General features: G+C 43.2%; 1 protein-coding gene across 1 annotated transcript in view; it reads right to left on the bottom strand.

Annotated features, from left to right (window-relative positions):
* Window positions 1-15,605, bottom strand: part of TTLL10 (tubulin tyrosine ligase like 10) — a 130,654-nt gene that overhangs the window by 51,347 nt on the left and 63,702 nt on the right. The window contains exon 3 of the mRNA XM_073603070.1: window positions 7,746-7,908. Within this exon, the coding sequence (XP_073459171.1) occupies window positions 7,746-7,908 (163 nt within the window). The remainder of the gene's footprint in view (window positions 1-7,745; window positions 7,909-15,605) is intronic.

Below are 15,605 nucleotides of genomic sequence, written 5' to 3'. Positions count from 1 at the left end.
ATAGCCGCGGTATTGCCGCGGTATAGCCGCGCTGTCCCATTGATTTCAATGGGCAGGAGCGGTTTAGGAGCGGTGAATACACCGCTCCTTCACCGCTCCAAAGAAGCGGTTTGCAGGACTTTTTTCACCGTCCTGCCAGCGCACCGCTTCAGTATGAAAGCCCTCAGGCTTTCACACTGAACAAACAGCGGAGGCTGTTTAGGGGCGGTTTGCAGGCGGTATTTTTAGAGCAATACCGCCTGCAAACCGCCTCAGTGTGAAAGGGGTCTTAAAGTGGACACTTTATTGGTAATTATAGTACGTTATCTCTCATTAGGATAAAAGTTATTATAGGCCGGCCCGGGGTTCTTCTTTAAAGCCGAAACATTTCCTTATATCCATTAAAAGCTTTCTCAAGGTATACAATTGTGACGGTGTATATTGTTTTCATTCATTTGTCATTACTAACTGCTATTGCTGCAAGCATTGTTTCAACCTAGTCTTGGCTGTAACCAGGATTTGGCTGACTAATCCTTGATTTGAATCTCTCTTCTCAAACAAGTAAAATCAGAGAGAGTTGAAACGAACCGATTTGTGCCTGTGTGTCATTTAAAGATATACACAACATATCTGAACCTAGAGTGTCAGAGGGGCTATAGAGTTCACAGGGTCATGACGGCACAGGAGAACATGCATTACCAGGCAACCCCTGTGGAGTCTGTGGAGTCATTTTATGGCCCTGATTCATTAAACTGCATCTACCTTTAAAGCATTCTAAATCACACTCTTAAAGCCGCACACCGGAAAACTAAAAGTCCTTTCTTACACTGGGAATGTACATGCACTAAAAGGGTTCATTTATGTCTAGGGAACTTATACATTTATCCAGGGCTTTTTTTCTCAAAGAATAGGTGCAGGAACTCAACCACTCCGAATCACATTGATAACAGTGGGAGGATCTTAAAGGGGCAATAAACACCAGGAGTGTGTTGTGCACAGAGTGCAGAGTTCAGGGTGCGCTTCACACAGTGCAGAGTTCAGGGGTGCGCTAAGTACAGAGTGCAGTTTCAGGGGTGTGCTATGTACAGAGGGCAGAGCTCAGGAATACACTACGTACAGAGTACAGGGTTGAGGAGTGCGCTACATACAGAGGGCAGGATTTAGGGGTGTGCTATATACATAGCACAGAGTTCAGGGGTGCGCTATGTATGGAGTGCAGTTTTAGGGGTGTGCTACATACAGAGTGCAGAGTTTAGTGGTGCGCTGTGTACAGGGTACTGGGTTGAAGAGTGCGCACAATACAGAGGGTAGAGTTCAGGGGTGTGCTATGCACAGAGGGAAGTTTCAGTGGTGTGCTACCTACAGAATGCAGAGTTCAGGAGTGCGCTGTGTATAGAGTGTAGGGTTCAGGGGGCAGAGTTTAATGAACAGTGTGCAGGGTTCAGCTCTCTTCCACAGGCTGTCCATATATCACTTCCACCCCTTCTTGGCTCTGACCTTTGCACCACTCTCCTCCATCCCCCACTACAGCCATCATCACTCCCCCTTCCAGAAAAAAAGCTTATCCACATCTCACCTACCCCTCTCGGCTCTAGTACTTCCTGGCCGTGTAGGCGGCTCTGCATCTCTCTCTCACTTCCAAGGAAATCATTGGTTGACATCTGTACACCCAGGCACACATGGGGATCACAGGGAAGCTTTGATGTGAAGCCCCATCCCACAGTGCACCTACATCTGCATCTCCCTTGGCTTCTGTGTTTACAAGTGACAGCGGTGAGCGGAGAGCGAGAGCTCGAGGTGGCGAAACTGAGTTCTGACACATTCTGGTTGAAAAAAAGGCCTGGGTGCGAGGGCCAGAGGACATAGTCTGGCGGGACATATTGGGGCCCATGGGCCTTGTGTTTGACATGTGTTCTATATTAAATTCAGTACAGCAAACTCATGACCTGAGCTGGGCGGACTAAAAAATGATTGACAGTACATACAGATGAGGCTTTGTTGAGAACACTACTGACATTTAAAGAAAAACCCTCATTTTTAAATGTTTTCAGTGTTCTATCCCACAAGGGACATGTTGTGCCTTGTTCCCACGTACTATGTAAGCTTAGCTACAACGCTGGACAGAGTATCCCCACTCCCCAAATGTGGCTGCCTGACAATGCAACTAGCAAGGAGACAACTGCTTGATCATCAGCATTTTTCTCGTGCCCAAGCACTTTGCCAACACAAATGGCAGTAAGAGGTGAAAAATGTCAGACAGCCACAGGAAAAGGGTGGGCTCCCTGTCCAAACTTGTAGCTAGGAGTCTTACAAAGCACATTGAAACATGGAACAACATGAACGTTGTCCTCTGGGTAACAGAACACTGAAAAAAAATCGAATGGGGTGTTCTTGTTTGAAGTGTATTTGTAGGCATTTTTTTTTTTTTTAGTTTTGGATGTAGTGGGGAGTAGTGGGGGAGTGTAGGTGGGTTAGAGCCTTTATCTGTTTTTTTTTTTGCTGTCTGTATCCCTGTTGGGAAAATTCTCCGTCTCTTTTTCGCCTGATGACAATTGTCAATGAGATCAAAAGTTAAGGGAAATCCAATATTTTAGTTGTTCCCAGGACATTAGGAAAGGGGAAATCTTCCATATGATTGATCAGCGCTGCAGTTCTTATATGTGAGCTCAGCTCAGTCCTGCAGTATTGTAAGCCCAGCCTATGTGATGATGACACATCCAGTAGAGAGTGTGTAAACTACAGGCTGGGCTCACACAAAATAGACAGCATGACGTGAGTGTCATTCTGCCCAAAGAGGACTGCTGGCCTTTGGAATAGGGGGAAGTCCAGAAGAGCGATACAGCATGTTTAGAGAAAGAAGAGATTGACCAGTTTTCGTTTTTCTTTTACAGATTAGGGGATTTAAAAATGTTTGGAGTTCTACTTTAAAGCTTTTGGAAGCCAGGAAATGAAGCATGGTAAAGTGCATCTGCGAACACAAAACTGCAGCTCTGCTAATGGCTAACTTCTTATTCTTACAGTATGGGAACATATGATACACCATGTACATTTTGCACCTTGCATACAGTAGCAGTGTGGAGTGGCAGCCAGCAGAGGGCACCCTGTTTTCACGCATCTTCTAGGCTCACGGCTTATCCACTGTTTCTTTTCTGCTCTATGCAGTTCAAACACTTTGACACCTCACTGTTACCTAATAAAGCAGGCCTGATTGCAAACTATAATTAAAGTTTAACCACTTCAGCCCCGGAAGGATTTACCCACTTCCTTACCAGGCCATTTTTTGCGATACGGCACTGCGTTACTTTAACTGACAATTGTGCGGTTGTGCAATGCTGTAACCAAATAAAATGTTTGTCCTTTTTTTCCCACAAATAAAGCTTTCTTTTGGTGGTATTTGATCACCTCTGCAGTTTTTATTTTTTTCGCTATAAACAAAAAAAGACAATTAAAAAAAAAAATATTTTTTACTTTCTGCTATAAAACATACCCAATAAAAATTTAAAAAAAAAAATCAAATTTCTTCATAAATTTAGACCAATTTGTATTCTGCTACATATATTTGGTAAAAAAACCCCCCAATAAGTGTATATTGATTGGTTTGCGCAAAAGTTATAGCGTCTACAAAATAAGGGAAAGATTTATGGCACTTTTATTTATTTATTTATTTTTTTACTAGTAATGGCGGTGATCCATGATTTTTAGTGGGACAACGACATTCCAGTAGACCGATCGGACACCTAGCTGACATTTTTTACACTTTTTTGGGAACCAGTGACATTATTACAGTGATCAGTGCTAAAAATATGCTAAAAATATGCACTGACATTGTACTAATGACATTGGCAGGGAAGGGGTTAACATCAGGGGCGATCAAGGGTTTAAATGTGTTCGCTCGGTATGTTTCTAACTGTGTGGGGCTATGGGCTGCCTGGGAAAACACACAGATCTGTCTTCCTGCATAGAGAAAAGACAGGATCTCTGTGCGATCCCCTGTCAGAACAGAGATCTGCCTTGTTTACACAGGCAGATCCCCGTTCTGTCACTGCGGGGAATGATCGCGGGTGGACAGCAGACATTGAGTCCGCTGGACCCGCTGATTGGCTCCCCTGCTGGCCAATGGGCGCATGCATGAACCAGCGTACAGCAACGGCGATTCGCGCAGCCGAGTCAACCTGCCGCAGTATAACTGCGGCAGCTGGTCGGCAAGCGGTTAAGGAAACAGGGCACACAGAAACATACCTCCCAACTTTTTGAGATGGGAACGAGGGACACCTATTAGCAAAAGTATGTAGGCATAGGACACCCCCCCTGCCAAACCCCCTCAAAGGAGAGTAATACAAAAAAAAAAGATTAGTTAAACCCACAAGTGCTTTTTTTTACCACTACTATTCCTTTATACTGGCTTTTGAAATTTACAAATGCAGCAATTTAGAAATTGGATGAAAGGATTAGCACTGGGAAACACTTTTTGAAAGATAAATAGTGCATTTTATATACAACTACAGTATATAGATCAGACCAAAATGAGGGATAAAAGAGGAAGAAAGAGGGACAGAGGGACTTTGTTCCAAATCAGGGACAGTTGGGAGCTATGCAGAAATAATCCACCTTTTGAGGATGTCATTTTTTTCCTTGACCAGTTTTATGGGTTACAGAGGGCCTGGTAAACATTTCCATGATTGGTAAATAAAGAATATGGCATTTATCAGTATTGTAGGTGCACCAAGTCTTGTAGGGTGCACAGGTATAATAGAGAACAGGAATTTCAAAGAGCCGATCGACATCTTGGTGCGTTAAGTCCCATATTATTGATGGGGCTTACAAGGTCAAAAGAGAAACAACAATCGATAAAATATGAACAATTTGATGAATTTTTCATCTGTACCAGCTGCCACCTTAACATAATCCCCCAGCTCCCAAGAGACCGCCCATGCCAGGAAAAGTAGGGAATCCAGGTGTACTTCCTGCTGCTATCCTCAGTGCTATTGAACACATGTATAATAATGCTCAAAGCTATCAGGCATGTGGTAGAAGATCTTCTGCTAGGCTATAAGCAAAGTGGGTCTTTAACCCCTGTGCAGCAAATTCTGGAGTTTTCATGCTCCAGGAGGCACAGGGCAACCTCCAGACAGACCTAAATACACTGCAGCTGGATGTTCTACTGAGTGGTACTCACATTTAGGGCATTCAGGGACATATGCCAGAACACAGAATACCTCCATTCCAGGCATATGTCCCTGAATGTATAGGGTCTTAAATGCAAGTACCACTCGGTACAACCTCCAGCCGCAGCATATATCATCCTGTCATAGACTTTGACAAGCTGCAGGTAGCGGGCTGGACACTGCACCTGTGCCTCCCGACACTTGAAAACACAGAGGCTAATTGCCCAGTGTGCATAAGGCTAAATTCTCCAAAATTAAGTGATCCTTTCTGCATTACAGGAACCCTCTAATCAGTTTTAGGGTAGGTTCAGGCCTTTAGGGAAAAGGACAAACAGAGAAACACAATTATTTAGCTCACTGGGCTTTAACTGGCCCAGGCAAATTAAAATAGATCTTCACCCTCTACATAACGTTTCCCCCTCTCCACCCCTCCTCTAAATGGATAGTACAGTGTTTTGGGGTTTTTTTTAACAATCAGTGTGGCCTGCTCCTCCATGTACATCATTCGCCCAGGTGAATGACAAGGGATATTAAAGCGGATCTTCACCCTCTACATAACATTTCCCCCTCTCCACCCCTCCTCTAGATGGATAGTACAGTGTTTTTTTTTTACCTTTGTTTAACAAACAGTGTGGCACGCCCTTCCATGTACATCATTCACCTAGGTGCTCACAGTTCTCCGGGTTCCCCACGTTGATGTGCCGCTGGGCCTGGCCCCCTCCTACTTACTGAATGAAAGACCAAGGCCTCCTGAGATATGTGATGTGCATATCCCAGGAGCAGGACCAGGACAAGGGGTGGGCGGGATGTGCGGCTGCCCTGGGTGCAATGGTTTACTGTATGGATGGGAGTGCCTTCCTTTTTTTTTACAAGGCTGACAGGAGTAGTGACAGCGGCAGTGATTTTGAAAAGCGAGTAACTGCAGAGAGTAGGATCCCCTAAGCTTGCATATCATGTGGGTAGGGAATGCGAAGCTTGGCATCTTTGCCCTGGGTGCTGGATGACCTTGTCCCGGCACTTAGTCTTTCATTCAGTAAGTAAGAGGGGGGCGGGCCTAGTGGCATGTCATTGTGAGGCCCCACTTGCTAAACCCAGAAGAGTGGGCCTTTTGTGTACATTGAAAAAGTCATAGATCTTTGAGTTCAGCTCATTATAAATAAAGGCAAACACAAAAGTGTTGCGTTTATAATTTTGCTCAGTGTATATATTTGCTAAACTGCCTGCATGCCACTAACTAACATCTAACTAACCTGCCTATCTAGCTCTAGTTCTCTCCTCCACGTATCACACTACACACGGCCCCTATGTAAGCAGCCTTATATAGTGTGGGGCGTGGACTTAGTCCCCTGAGTCATGATTGGCCAAAGGCACCCTGCCTTTGGCTAATCATGGCTCTCCCAGCAGATCGCGCTGTGATTGGCCAAAGGCACCTTGCCTTTGGCCAATCATGGCTATCCCAGCAGATCACACTGTGATCGGCCAAAGCATGCAGGTCAGGTGCATGCTTTGGCCAATCAGCAGTCGTCAATGCACTGCAATCTCACACAGGGGCACTCCGCGGTGCTCAAATTTGCCGCAAACGCCCCATATGTTCGGTTCGTCTGCAGACAAATGAACACCCTATGTTTGAGTCGAACTTACTATCGATCCCTGCTAGTCTCCTATTGTAAATTAAATAAGTAAAAGCACGTGTTTTGTTGTTGGTTACAAAACACCAAAACTTCACTTTAGGCTAGGTTCACACCAATGTGTTTTGCAGTGCGTTTTCAGATTTGCAGAAACGCACTACAGTTCTTTTAACCTGATTTCCTATAGGTCACGTTCAAATCTGTGCGTTTACAACTGGTACGTTTTTTTGGCAAGGGTCAGGAACTTTTTTGCCTGCAACAGGTTGCATTTTTGGTTCCATAGAAATGCATCAAAAAGTGCCTTTAGATGCGTTTCAACTGTGTTTTTGCTGGTTTCTTCCGCATGATCAGACACCTCCCTCTAACAATAAATAAAAAGGCATAAAAAGCATGTGGGGAAAATCACAAAAGATGCTGGGAAAAGGCATCAACCACAACCTGCATAGGTGTGAACCTGGTCTTAAAGTGGAAGTAAAGCCTTTTTTTTTAACTTGTACCTCCAATAAGGCTTACCTGTAGGTACAGTGAATATCTCCTAAACTTGCACAGTTTAGGAGATATTCACACTGCATGCAGCCGGTGATGTCACTGGCGCATGTGCTCTGAAGGGACGGCATACCCGTGCCATCCCTTCAGAACACTGTGCTGTGGCTGTGACTCCAACGTGCATGCACAGGAGTGGCGTCATCACGGCTCGGCCAGTCAGACAGCCCGGAGCAAGTGTACCCGGAAGGAAGACCAGCTGAAAAAAGGATGTCCTGTCAGCGGTAACCACACGCTGCTGGAGGGCTTCATTCTAAGGTAAGTATTTCATAGTGTACTAGTACCCGATGGCATTATGCCATTGTCTTGCAGGTTTTTTTAGGCTGCGGTTTACTACCGCTTTAACAAATCTCTATAACATAATCTTGTTTTTCAAATGCTCTTTTTTTTTTTTTTTTTTTTTTTTTTTTTAGAACTAAAAGTCACTTACAGTTGTGCCCCATTACTGCCACCAATGTAAAAGAAAGACCCCGGGCCCCGTGGGTCTTCTGGTTTCTTCTCTATGGCAGTAGATGAAGCTGAGAAAATCTTCTGGTTGGTGGTTTGCATTCTAGCTGCCTCTGAGTTCTCCAAATCGTTGGTCTCAAATCTGGCTGCTCAGAGTAAAATGAGAGATAAGATTAATACCAAACAGAGCATTTTATTCATTAATGTAGAGATGTAAGACAATGCAGAAAAATGCAACCAACTCCATTTATCCTATACAGAAAACTATTCTTTATAGCGCATAGATACTACCTGCAACAAGCTCAGTATCAGAAATTGCTGTCCATAGATGAAGTGAAATTGTTGTTCTATAAGAACAATTTTGGTGCAGCCATCAGACAAATTAACCATCCAAAAAAAAAACGGATCGACTCCAGTCTTTGTAGGAGTAACAGTGGAAGCAGTATTACGTCGGCCTTGCAGCATTGTGCCTCCATATGACACTTGAACGGAAAGTCCCTCCATATACTAGGAGACCTAGGCAAAGCAGAGGATGACTGATCCTACAAATTGTTACTAGGACTGGTAATGTATGGCTTTTGCAATACATAAGTATCACCTCTGCATTGCCATTCTTGAATGCCCACTTATCAAAGTCAAAGCCTTCAGTGGACTTATCATAATCAGCATATTTCCATAATCTGGTAATAATCAAACTTTTATTGAAATCCGGATATTTGATGAAAACATTTTTTGCTTTGAGAATCTACGGCATCATTGACTTTATAACAGCTTGACCACTATGTTCTCCTTTATACAGTAGTGACTGGATATTATGATCCTTTTTCTCCATCCCCTACCCACACTTTCCCATGGCTGGAGCCCCAGGGGGTCAGTGTCAGTCTGCTTTATTTATAGCTGTTGCTAAATACTTATATCCGAGTGAGCATCACTGACACCGATTTACTTGGTGTCCGGAGTTTTGTTTAACTTGTTTTATGTTGTCCATGTCCCACATGTCTGTGTATGTTTTTGGCTAGTCCACTGTGGCTTGCCAACACGTGATTTGGGTTAGTCCAGTACTTGCCACATCTTTAACTTCATGTTTTATATTCTATCAATAAATAACTTTGATACTATCACATTAGTGTTTACTGTCACTCAATGAGCCCCAACTTTTTCTTGTCCCCTCCTGTTTGGGATGCATTGTGTTTACAGTTACTTCAGCGGCTGAATGACAGACACCATTCTATTTATTTAAAACATGTTAATTCAAGCCTCTCTATAATATATTTTTAAACTAAGTTAACCATCCAGTAATTCTTAGTGGGCAGTCTTCCTACACTCAGGATCCACCAAAGCTCACTTAGCTCATAAGATGTATCGATGGAGATAACATGCTTGGAGAAAATTAGGCCTTGTATCCCTCCATGGTGTCATGGCAACAACACATCAAGAGCCGGTTCTAGGTTTGTTAATACATGCTCAGCTATCTTGCAGCAATTCAGGACATTGTTATCAGTGAGAGCAAACAACTCCATAACCTAACCTCTCCATAACAGTATAGGAAATGTGTGGTGCTTAGGAATAAAAATAAGAACTTAGGAAAGGAGACAGAGCTTAAAGTGGAACAAGTATTGAAAGTGGAGGGAAGGTGAGATTCTCTGCCTGCTTTTATTGGTGTGTCCCTGCTTCCCTTACCTGTCCTGGGGTCAGATGTGCCTAGGAGAACCTTGGACCGTGTATAAAGGGCCTTGATTTCTGCCCAAATGACGATGCCTTCTTTCCTCCATGGTTACTACTGGTTTGGCTGTTTGACAGTTGAATGATAGAGGCGGGGCTTAGTGCCAGGAGGGGGGCAGGACTTGTTACAATTAAACAGTTACATTCAAGGTATGCCTCTGATGATAAATGTCACAGCCACCAATGTGCTTATGTCAGCTCTCAACCGAACTTTCAAATCCTCAAATGGCTGGTATCATAGATGAAGGGCAGAACCATGGCAACTGCAAATCTAAATAGAGGCTAAGATGGCGCCATCTTCAGTTGTAATAGATAGGAGGGTTTAGTTCTGCTTCATTCTCCATTTGGGGAGCAGGCAAGGCCCATATAAAGAGAGCTTCCAAAATGCAAGTCCTCCCCAGATGCAAGGAACTAATGTAAAAATAAACAAATTTACTTGCATGCACCTCAAGCTGCTTGCACTGTACCATGTTAGTACATACACTTTGTAGGGCATGACAATAGATTCGCTTTGACAACAACCTTTCATAAGCCTTAAAGTGGAACTAAAGTTCACAAATACTCCACTCCATTGATCTAAAGTCTGTGCATTCCCTCTTCATCTTCTCCCCAGCTTTTTCCAGGTGCCTTGTCTTTGGCCATCTTGACTAGCCAGCAGGGGATGATCTAACTCCCATGAATGTGCAGGAGTTCATTCATCCTGGTATCAAGATACCTTGCTAAGAATGTTGTGCATGCTTAACTCAATGTACAGTCAAAAGAACACTGAAAACAAACAGGTATGTTTCTTTTATTGCAGAAGAGACATAGGGCTTGATTTACTAAAGGCAAATAGATGGTGCACTCTGCAAGTGCAGTTTCTCCAGGGGCTTTTTAAATGAGGTAAAGCTTCACTTTGAAAGAATACCCAATCACATGCAGAGAAAATAAAAAAACAGCATATTTTCTTGCACGTGATTGGATAATGGAAGTCAGCAGAGCTTTTGTTCATTTACTGAGCTCTGGAGCAACTGGAGTGCAACTGAACTTTGCAAAGTGCGCAGTCTATTTGCTTTTAGCAAATCAACCCCATAACATGCCTCTTTTGCACTAAAGATCCTGCCTGCTCACAATTTTTCTTTACCTGTAGTTTCCCTTTAAAACCACAATAGCTGAAACAGAGCTGTGCCTTCCTTCCCTATGCTATATCTTTGCAGGATATGCATTCTCCAGTGGCGATGCGTCCATTAAGGGCGCACAGGCGCCGCCCCCTCTGTCACGCCACCCCCTATATATAAAATGGATAGATTCATGCATACCATGAAACTATCCATGGCCGCTGTAGCCACCCCCTATTCAAGCGTCCGGCCCCTCTTCGGACGCTGGGCACCTGAAATACAGCGGCGAGGGTGTTTTTTTTTTAAGCACCTGGTTAGAGTCATAGGCTCTAATAGGCTTCAAAAAAGCTGGACTCGGAGCGCAGAGCATCGATCTCGGAGCCCACGCAAGTGTGTTAGAAAAGCAAATGAATATTTGCTTTTCTAACACTGAGCCGCCTCTCTGCCAACTGGGAAGTGTGGGTCTCATACCCATCACCTGATTGGCTGAAGGCACAGGCATCCCTATTGGACGCCTAGCGGAACGGAAGAGACGCACGGGAACCATGGAGTATGCAGGAGCCGTTGCCTGACCTGCTGCATGTCCCACAGCTCACCACCGTCTCCCGAGAGTGGACGAGTGAGCGGGTGGGGGTCACAGTGGCTGCATATGATGGACACAGAGGCTGCATATTATGGGCACAGAGGCTGTATATTATGGGCGAGGTGGCTGCATTTTACGGGCACAGTGGCTGCATTTTATGGGCACAGTGGCTGCAATTGATGGCACTGTGAGGCTGCAATTGATGTTTTTTTCAGTATTTTTCTGAATTTTTCAGTTTGTTTGCGCCCCCCAAAAAAATTTTGAGCACCAGCCGCCACTGGTATTCTCCAACACTGCATGTGCTCTGATTTGTTATCTGAGTTTCCATTGAAAAGACTGTGCTTACAGTTGACAACCCAGTTGACGGTTTGTGACCCAGTGACCAAAAAGGGAGGAAAGAAAACAGCCCTTATTCTGTTCAAAATTATAGGGTGAATTGTACTTTCTAATGCTCCTCAAGGGACCATAAACACTTGCAATTTCAATAAGGCACACCAAAACGCATGATAGTGCAGTGTCCTGCATTGCAATGCATTGTGAAGATGAATTAGTAAAACATTATAAATTAATTATGCCACAATTAACCAAAGCATGTAAGTTTAAAGGCTACGTCCACCTTTTGTTAAAAAAACATTAATAATATTAATAATAATAATAATAATAATAAATGCACATGATTTTGCAGGTAATAAAATGTGCATTTATTATTTTTTTACACTGCAGCCTGGAATGCATTGCATCCGCGATCCCTAAAGCCTAGTAAATTTGGTAAAGCTCTGTTGATTTCCATTATCCAATCACGTGCAAGCAAAAATGTTGTTTTTTTTTTTTTTTTTTTTATATTTTACTTGCAACTGATTGGGTTTTCCTAACAAAGTGAAGCTTCACCACATTTGCTATGCTCCAGGGTAAATGAGTGCAACAGCACCTGCAATTTGCACAGTATATTTGCCTTTAGTAAATCCAAACCAGTATCTTGGATTGGACAGGCTTGCTTACATTTTACATTTTATTTGCTTACCCAATGTATTACAATTTTTTAAACTTGATTTTCCAGCAACACCATATATAGCTTTTAGTATTGGTACATGGTTGTGTCCACCATTGATCTCTCATCTATCCTTCCGCTGCTTTGCCTGTGATTGTTGGAAAGATTGACCTCTGAATATCCACAGGACATTCAAAGCAGAATCCCAGAGAAAATAATCCCTAGTAAATGTAGCAATAACTTCCTCAGGAGTGGCAAAAATGTTGGTTTCTTCTGCTCTTACTAGTGGTGATTGGTGACCCAACCTTAGTGGGACCTGACAACTCACTGACACACCAGTAGTGATAACATGGGCTAAATCTGAGCATGAATAAACTCTGTAAGGAAAGAGCTCAGTAAAAAAATTTAACAAAAGGCAGGATTATCCAAAAATCAAACACTAGACAATTACAAGGGTGGCAATGGGATATCGATGTCTGTGTAATGGCACTGCCAAAGAGCAATAGGAGAGCAAAAAGAGGACTGATAATAACACAAAAATAATAGCAGTAACTTCGCCAAATACCTTGGTATTATTGTAAACTAATGCAGGCAACTTGTAGTCCATAAGCAAGAGCAGTGCTATGCAGTCCTCCTCCTCCCCCCTCCTCTATCACATTTGGATTATTTATTTATTTGTTTGTTTTTTTTGGGGGGGAGGGGTACCTGTCAAAACTGTGGCAGATCCACCGGAAGTTCTCATCCCCCCGCCTGCGACCATCTAGGACTCGTCACAGGTCTCAGAAGGCTATGGGACCCACCCACAGTGAAAATCCAGCTGTAAAGCTGCAAGGAGGCACAGGCGGCTTCCCACATTCCTGCTCAGGGCATATTAACTGAAGAACCAGCTCAGGTAAGGTCAGCGCTGGATTCATGCGACAAGTGAGTGTCTGTTTAATAAAAAATCAGCAACTACAGGACTCATCTACCTGGGGGTCCTAGTAGATGATAGGCTCAGCAATAGCATGCAATGCCAAGCTGCTGCTAACAAAGCAAGCAGAATATTGTCATGCATTAAAAAGGGGATTAATTCAAGAGATAAAACGATAATTCTCCTGCTCTACAAGACTCTGGTCTGGCCGCACCTGGAGTATGCTGTCCAGTTCTGGGCACCAGTCCTCAGGAAGGATGTACTGGAAATGGAGCAAGTACAAAGAAGGGCAACAAAGCTAATAAAGGGTCTGGAGGATCTTAGTTATGAGGAAAGGTTGCGAGCACTGAACTTATTCTCTCTGGAGAAGAGACGCTTGAGAGGGGATACGATTTTCATTTACAAATACCGTACTGGTGACCCCACAATAGGGATAAAACTTTTTTTGCGGAAGGGAGTTTAACAAGACTCGTGGCCACTCATTAAAATTAGAAGAAAAGAGGTTTAACCTTAAACTACATAGAGGGTTCTTTACTATAAGAGCGGCAAGGATGTGGAATTTCTTTCCACAGGTGGTGGTCTCAGTGGGGGGCATTGATAGTTTCAAGAAACTATTAGATAAGCACCTGAACGTCCACAACATACAGAGATATACAAGGTAATACTGACATATAATCACATACATAGGTTGGACTTGATGGACTTGTGTCTTTTTTCAACCTCACCTACTATGTAACTAAGTAACAGTTTTTGCAGCTGCTGACTTTACATTTTTCCAGAACTAACTGAAGCTCCTTTTTAAGGCAGAACTCTTCCTAGTAACAACAACAGGTTATATACATTTAAGGGTGGCCAAAAGCCTTTTACCACACCTATGCTGCATTCATTTTCTCCTGGCAACAGCCTGTCCTTGGACGGATGCTCTGGCAGGCTGGATAAAGGTGGAAGCACCGTAAGCTGGGCTGAACTAGCTGGATAATGGTGGGTGGAAGGTAGGTCCCACTGTCTCTGGAAGTCACTCTGGTGGACTCTGCACTTTTGGCATATCTCTATGGGGGTGTTGAGTGAGAGGTAGCCTGCAATGCCCTGGGCCTCCCCTCTCTAGCCTTTCCCTCTTCCCTCGTGGCCTTTTGGGTCTCAACCATTCTAAGGCTCTGCAGTGTTCCCTCGGCTTTCAGTGCAGCTTCCCTCCCTTACTAATGTCAGGATTCTTCCTCCCCGCTCTGTACAGAGCCCTCTTCTCCCATGCTCTTTCTGGGGGATTTTTCCAGCAGAGCAACTCTCCCAATGCCACAGCCCTCCTCATAGGTCAGTTGGCCCTGCCCTTCTCCTCCGCTTTTCTTTACAGTTCTCTTCTCTCTTGCTGTTCTGGTGGGCAGGACTAAAGAGTCTAGCTAGAATGTGTAGAATTTAGACTGCAGACAAGGACACTCTTAGTATAGGTGTAGAAGAAAATACAATTTAGAGAATGAAAGAGTAAGAAAAAAGGAAGGGGAGAGGGGAACATAAGAACACAGGACCTTCAAATAAAAACCACAAAGCACATCTTCAAAACAGAGCTCCAAAAGGGAAACAAACCAACGATCTCAACAACAGCCACCGAGTACTAAATTATTAGCTTATGGTAAAGTTTTTAAACAATATTCACATATATGAAGGATAAGAAAGCTTAAAAATAAAAACCTAGAAATCTGTTTATTTCAAATAAGAGAGACAATAGCTAAAATTAGTTATTTCCAGGCCATTGCAAAGCTAGTGGTCTCTGAAATGACTCACCTTCTATAATGCGGAAGAGCCAGACTCTTGGCTTTAATCAGTGGAAATAACAAGCTTTCCTTGCTGTAAAGCTGATTATCTGGTTTCTTATTTTGGCTTTCTTCTTTAACACAGCTCTGTATGGTGATGGCTTCATTATAATCTTGCTCTTTTTTTATGTTTGTTTAATAGGTCCCTCAGCTGCATTTTGACCATACCACTAAATATCTCTCCTGCAGAATGGGGTTGATTTACAAATGACAGTGCAGAGAAGTTTGTAAAAACTGGAAGAGCGCAACATGGGGGTGTTACAGCAGCCAATTCGATTTCAAATATTTTCCTAGCATAATCTAGGAAATGATCCAAATTTTACTTACAATTGTAGGCTTGGAGTGGGCATACATGTCCCAATAATAGCAAACAATACTCCTGTTTTTGATCTCCTAGGGGGGTACTGTTAACAGTGGGAGACAAAAGTTATTGGACAGGGAGATTTTCCAATTTATCTATCTGTTATCAACCCCAATCCTTCACTATTCCATGTAAAAGTGTGAAGTAGGATAGCACTGCTTTTGTTCCATGAGCATCACAGCAGGCACTCCACTAATTCAGGTAGATATTTTCCTACAGCCATTTTCAAGTAAATATCTGCCAATTAATGACAATCAACAATGATTAACAAATTGCATTACCCGTAACAGTCAGAGACCAATTTACAGTAGATCAACGGAAGATAGATAGTTGATCATTATGCAAAAACTCTTTCAATCTGATATTACAGTCACCCT

This window comes from Aquarana catesbeiana, linkage group LG10 (assembly GCF_042186555.1).
Source record: "Aquarana catesbeiana isolate 2022-GZ linkage group LG10, ASM4218655v1, whole genome shotgun sequence".
Classification (NCBI taxonomy): Eukaryota; Metazoa; Chordata; class Amphibia; order Anura; family Ranidae; genus Aquarana; species Aquarana catesbeiana.
The sequence above is the reverse complement of the archived record's forward strand: the minus strand, read 5'-3'. Positions and strand labels throughout refer to the sequence as shown.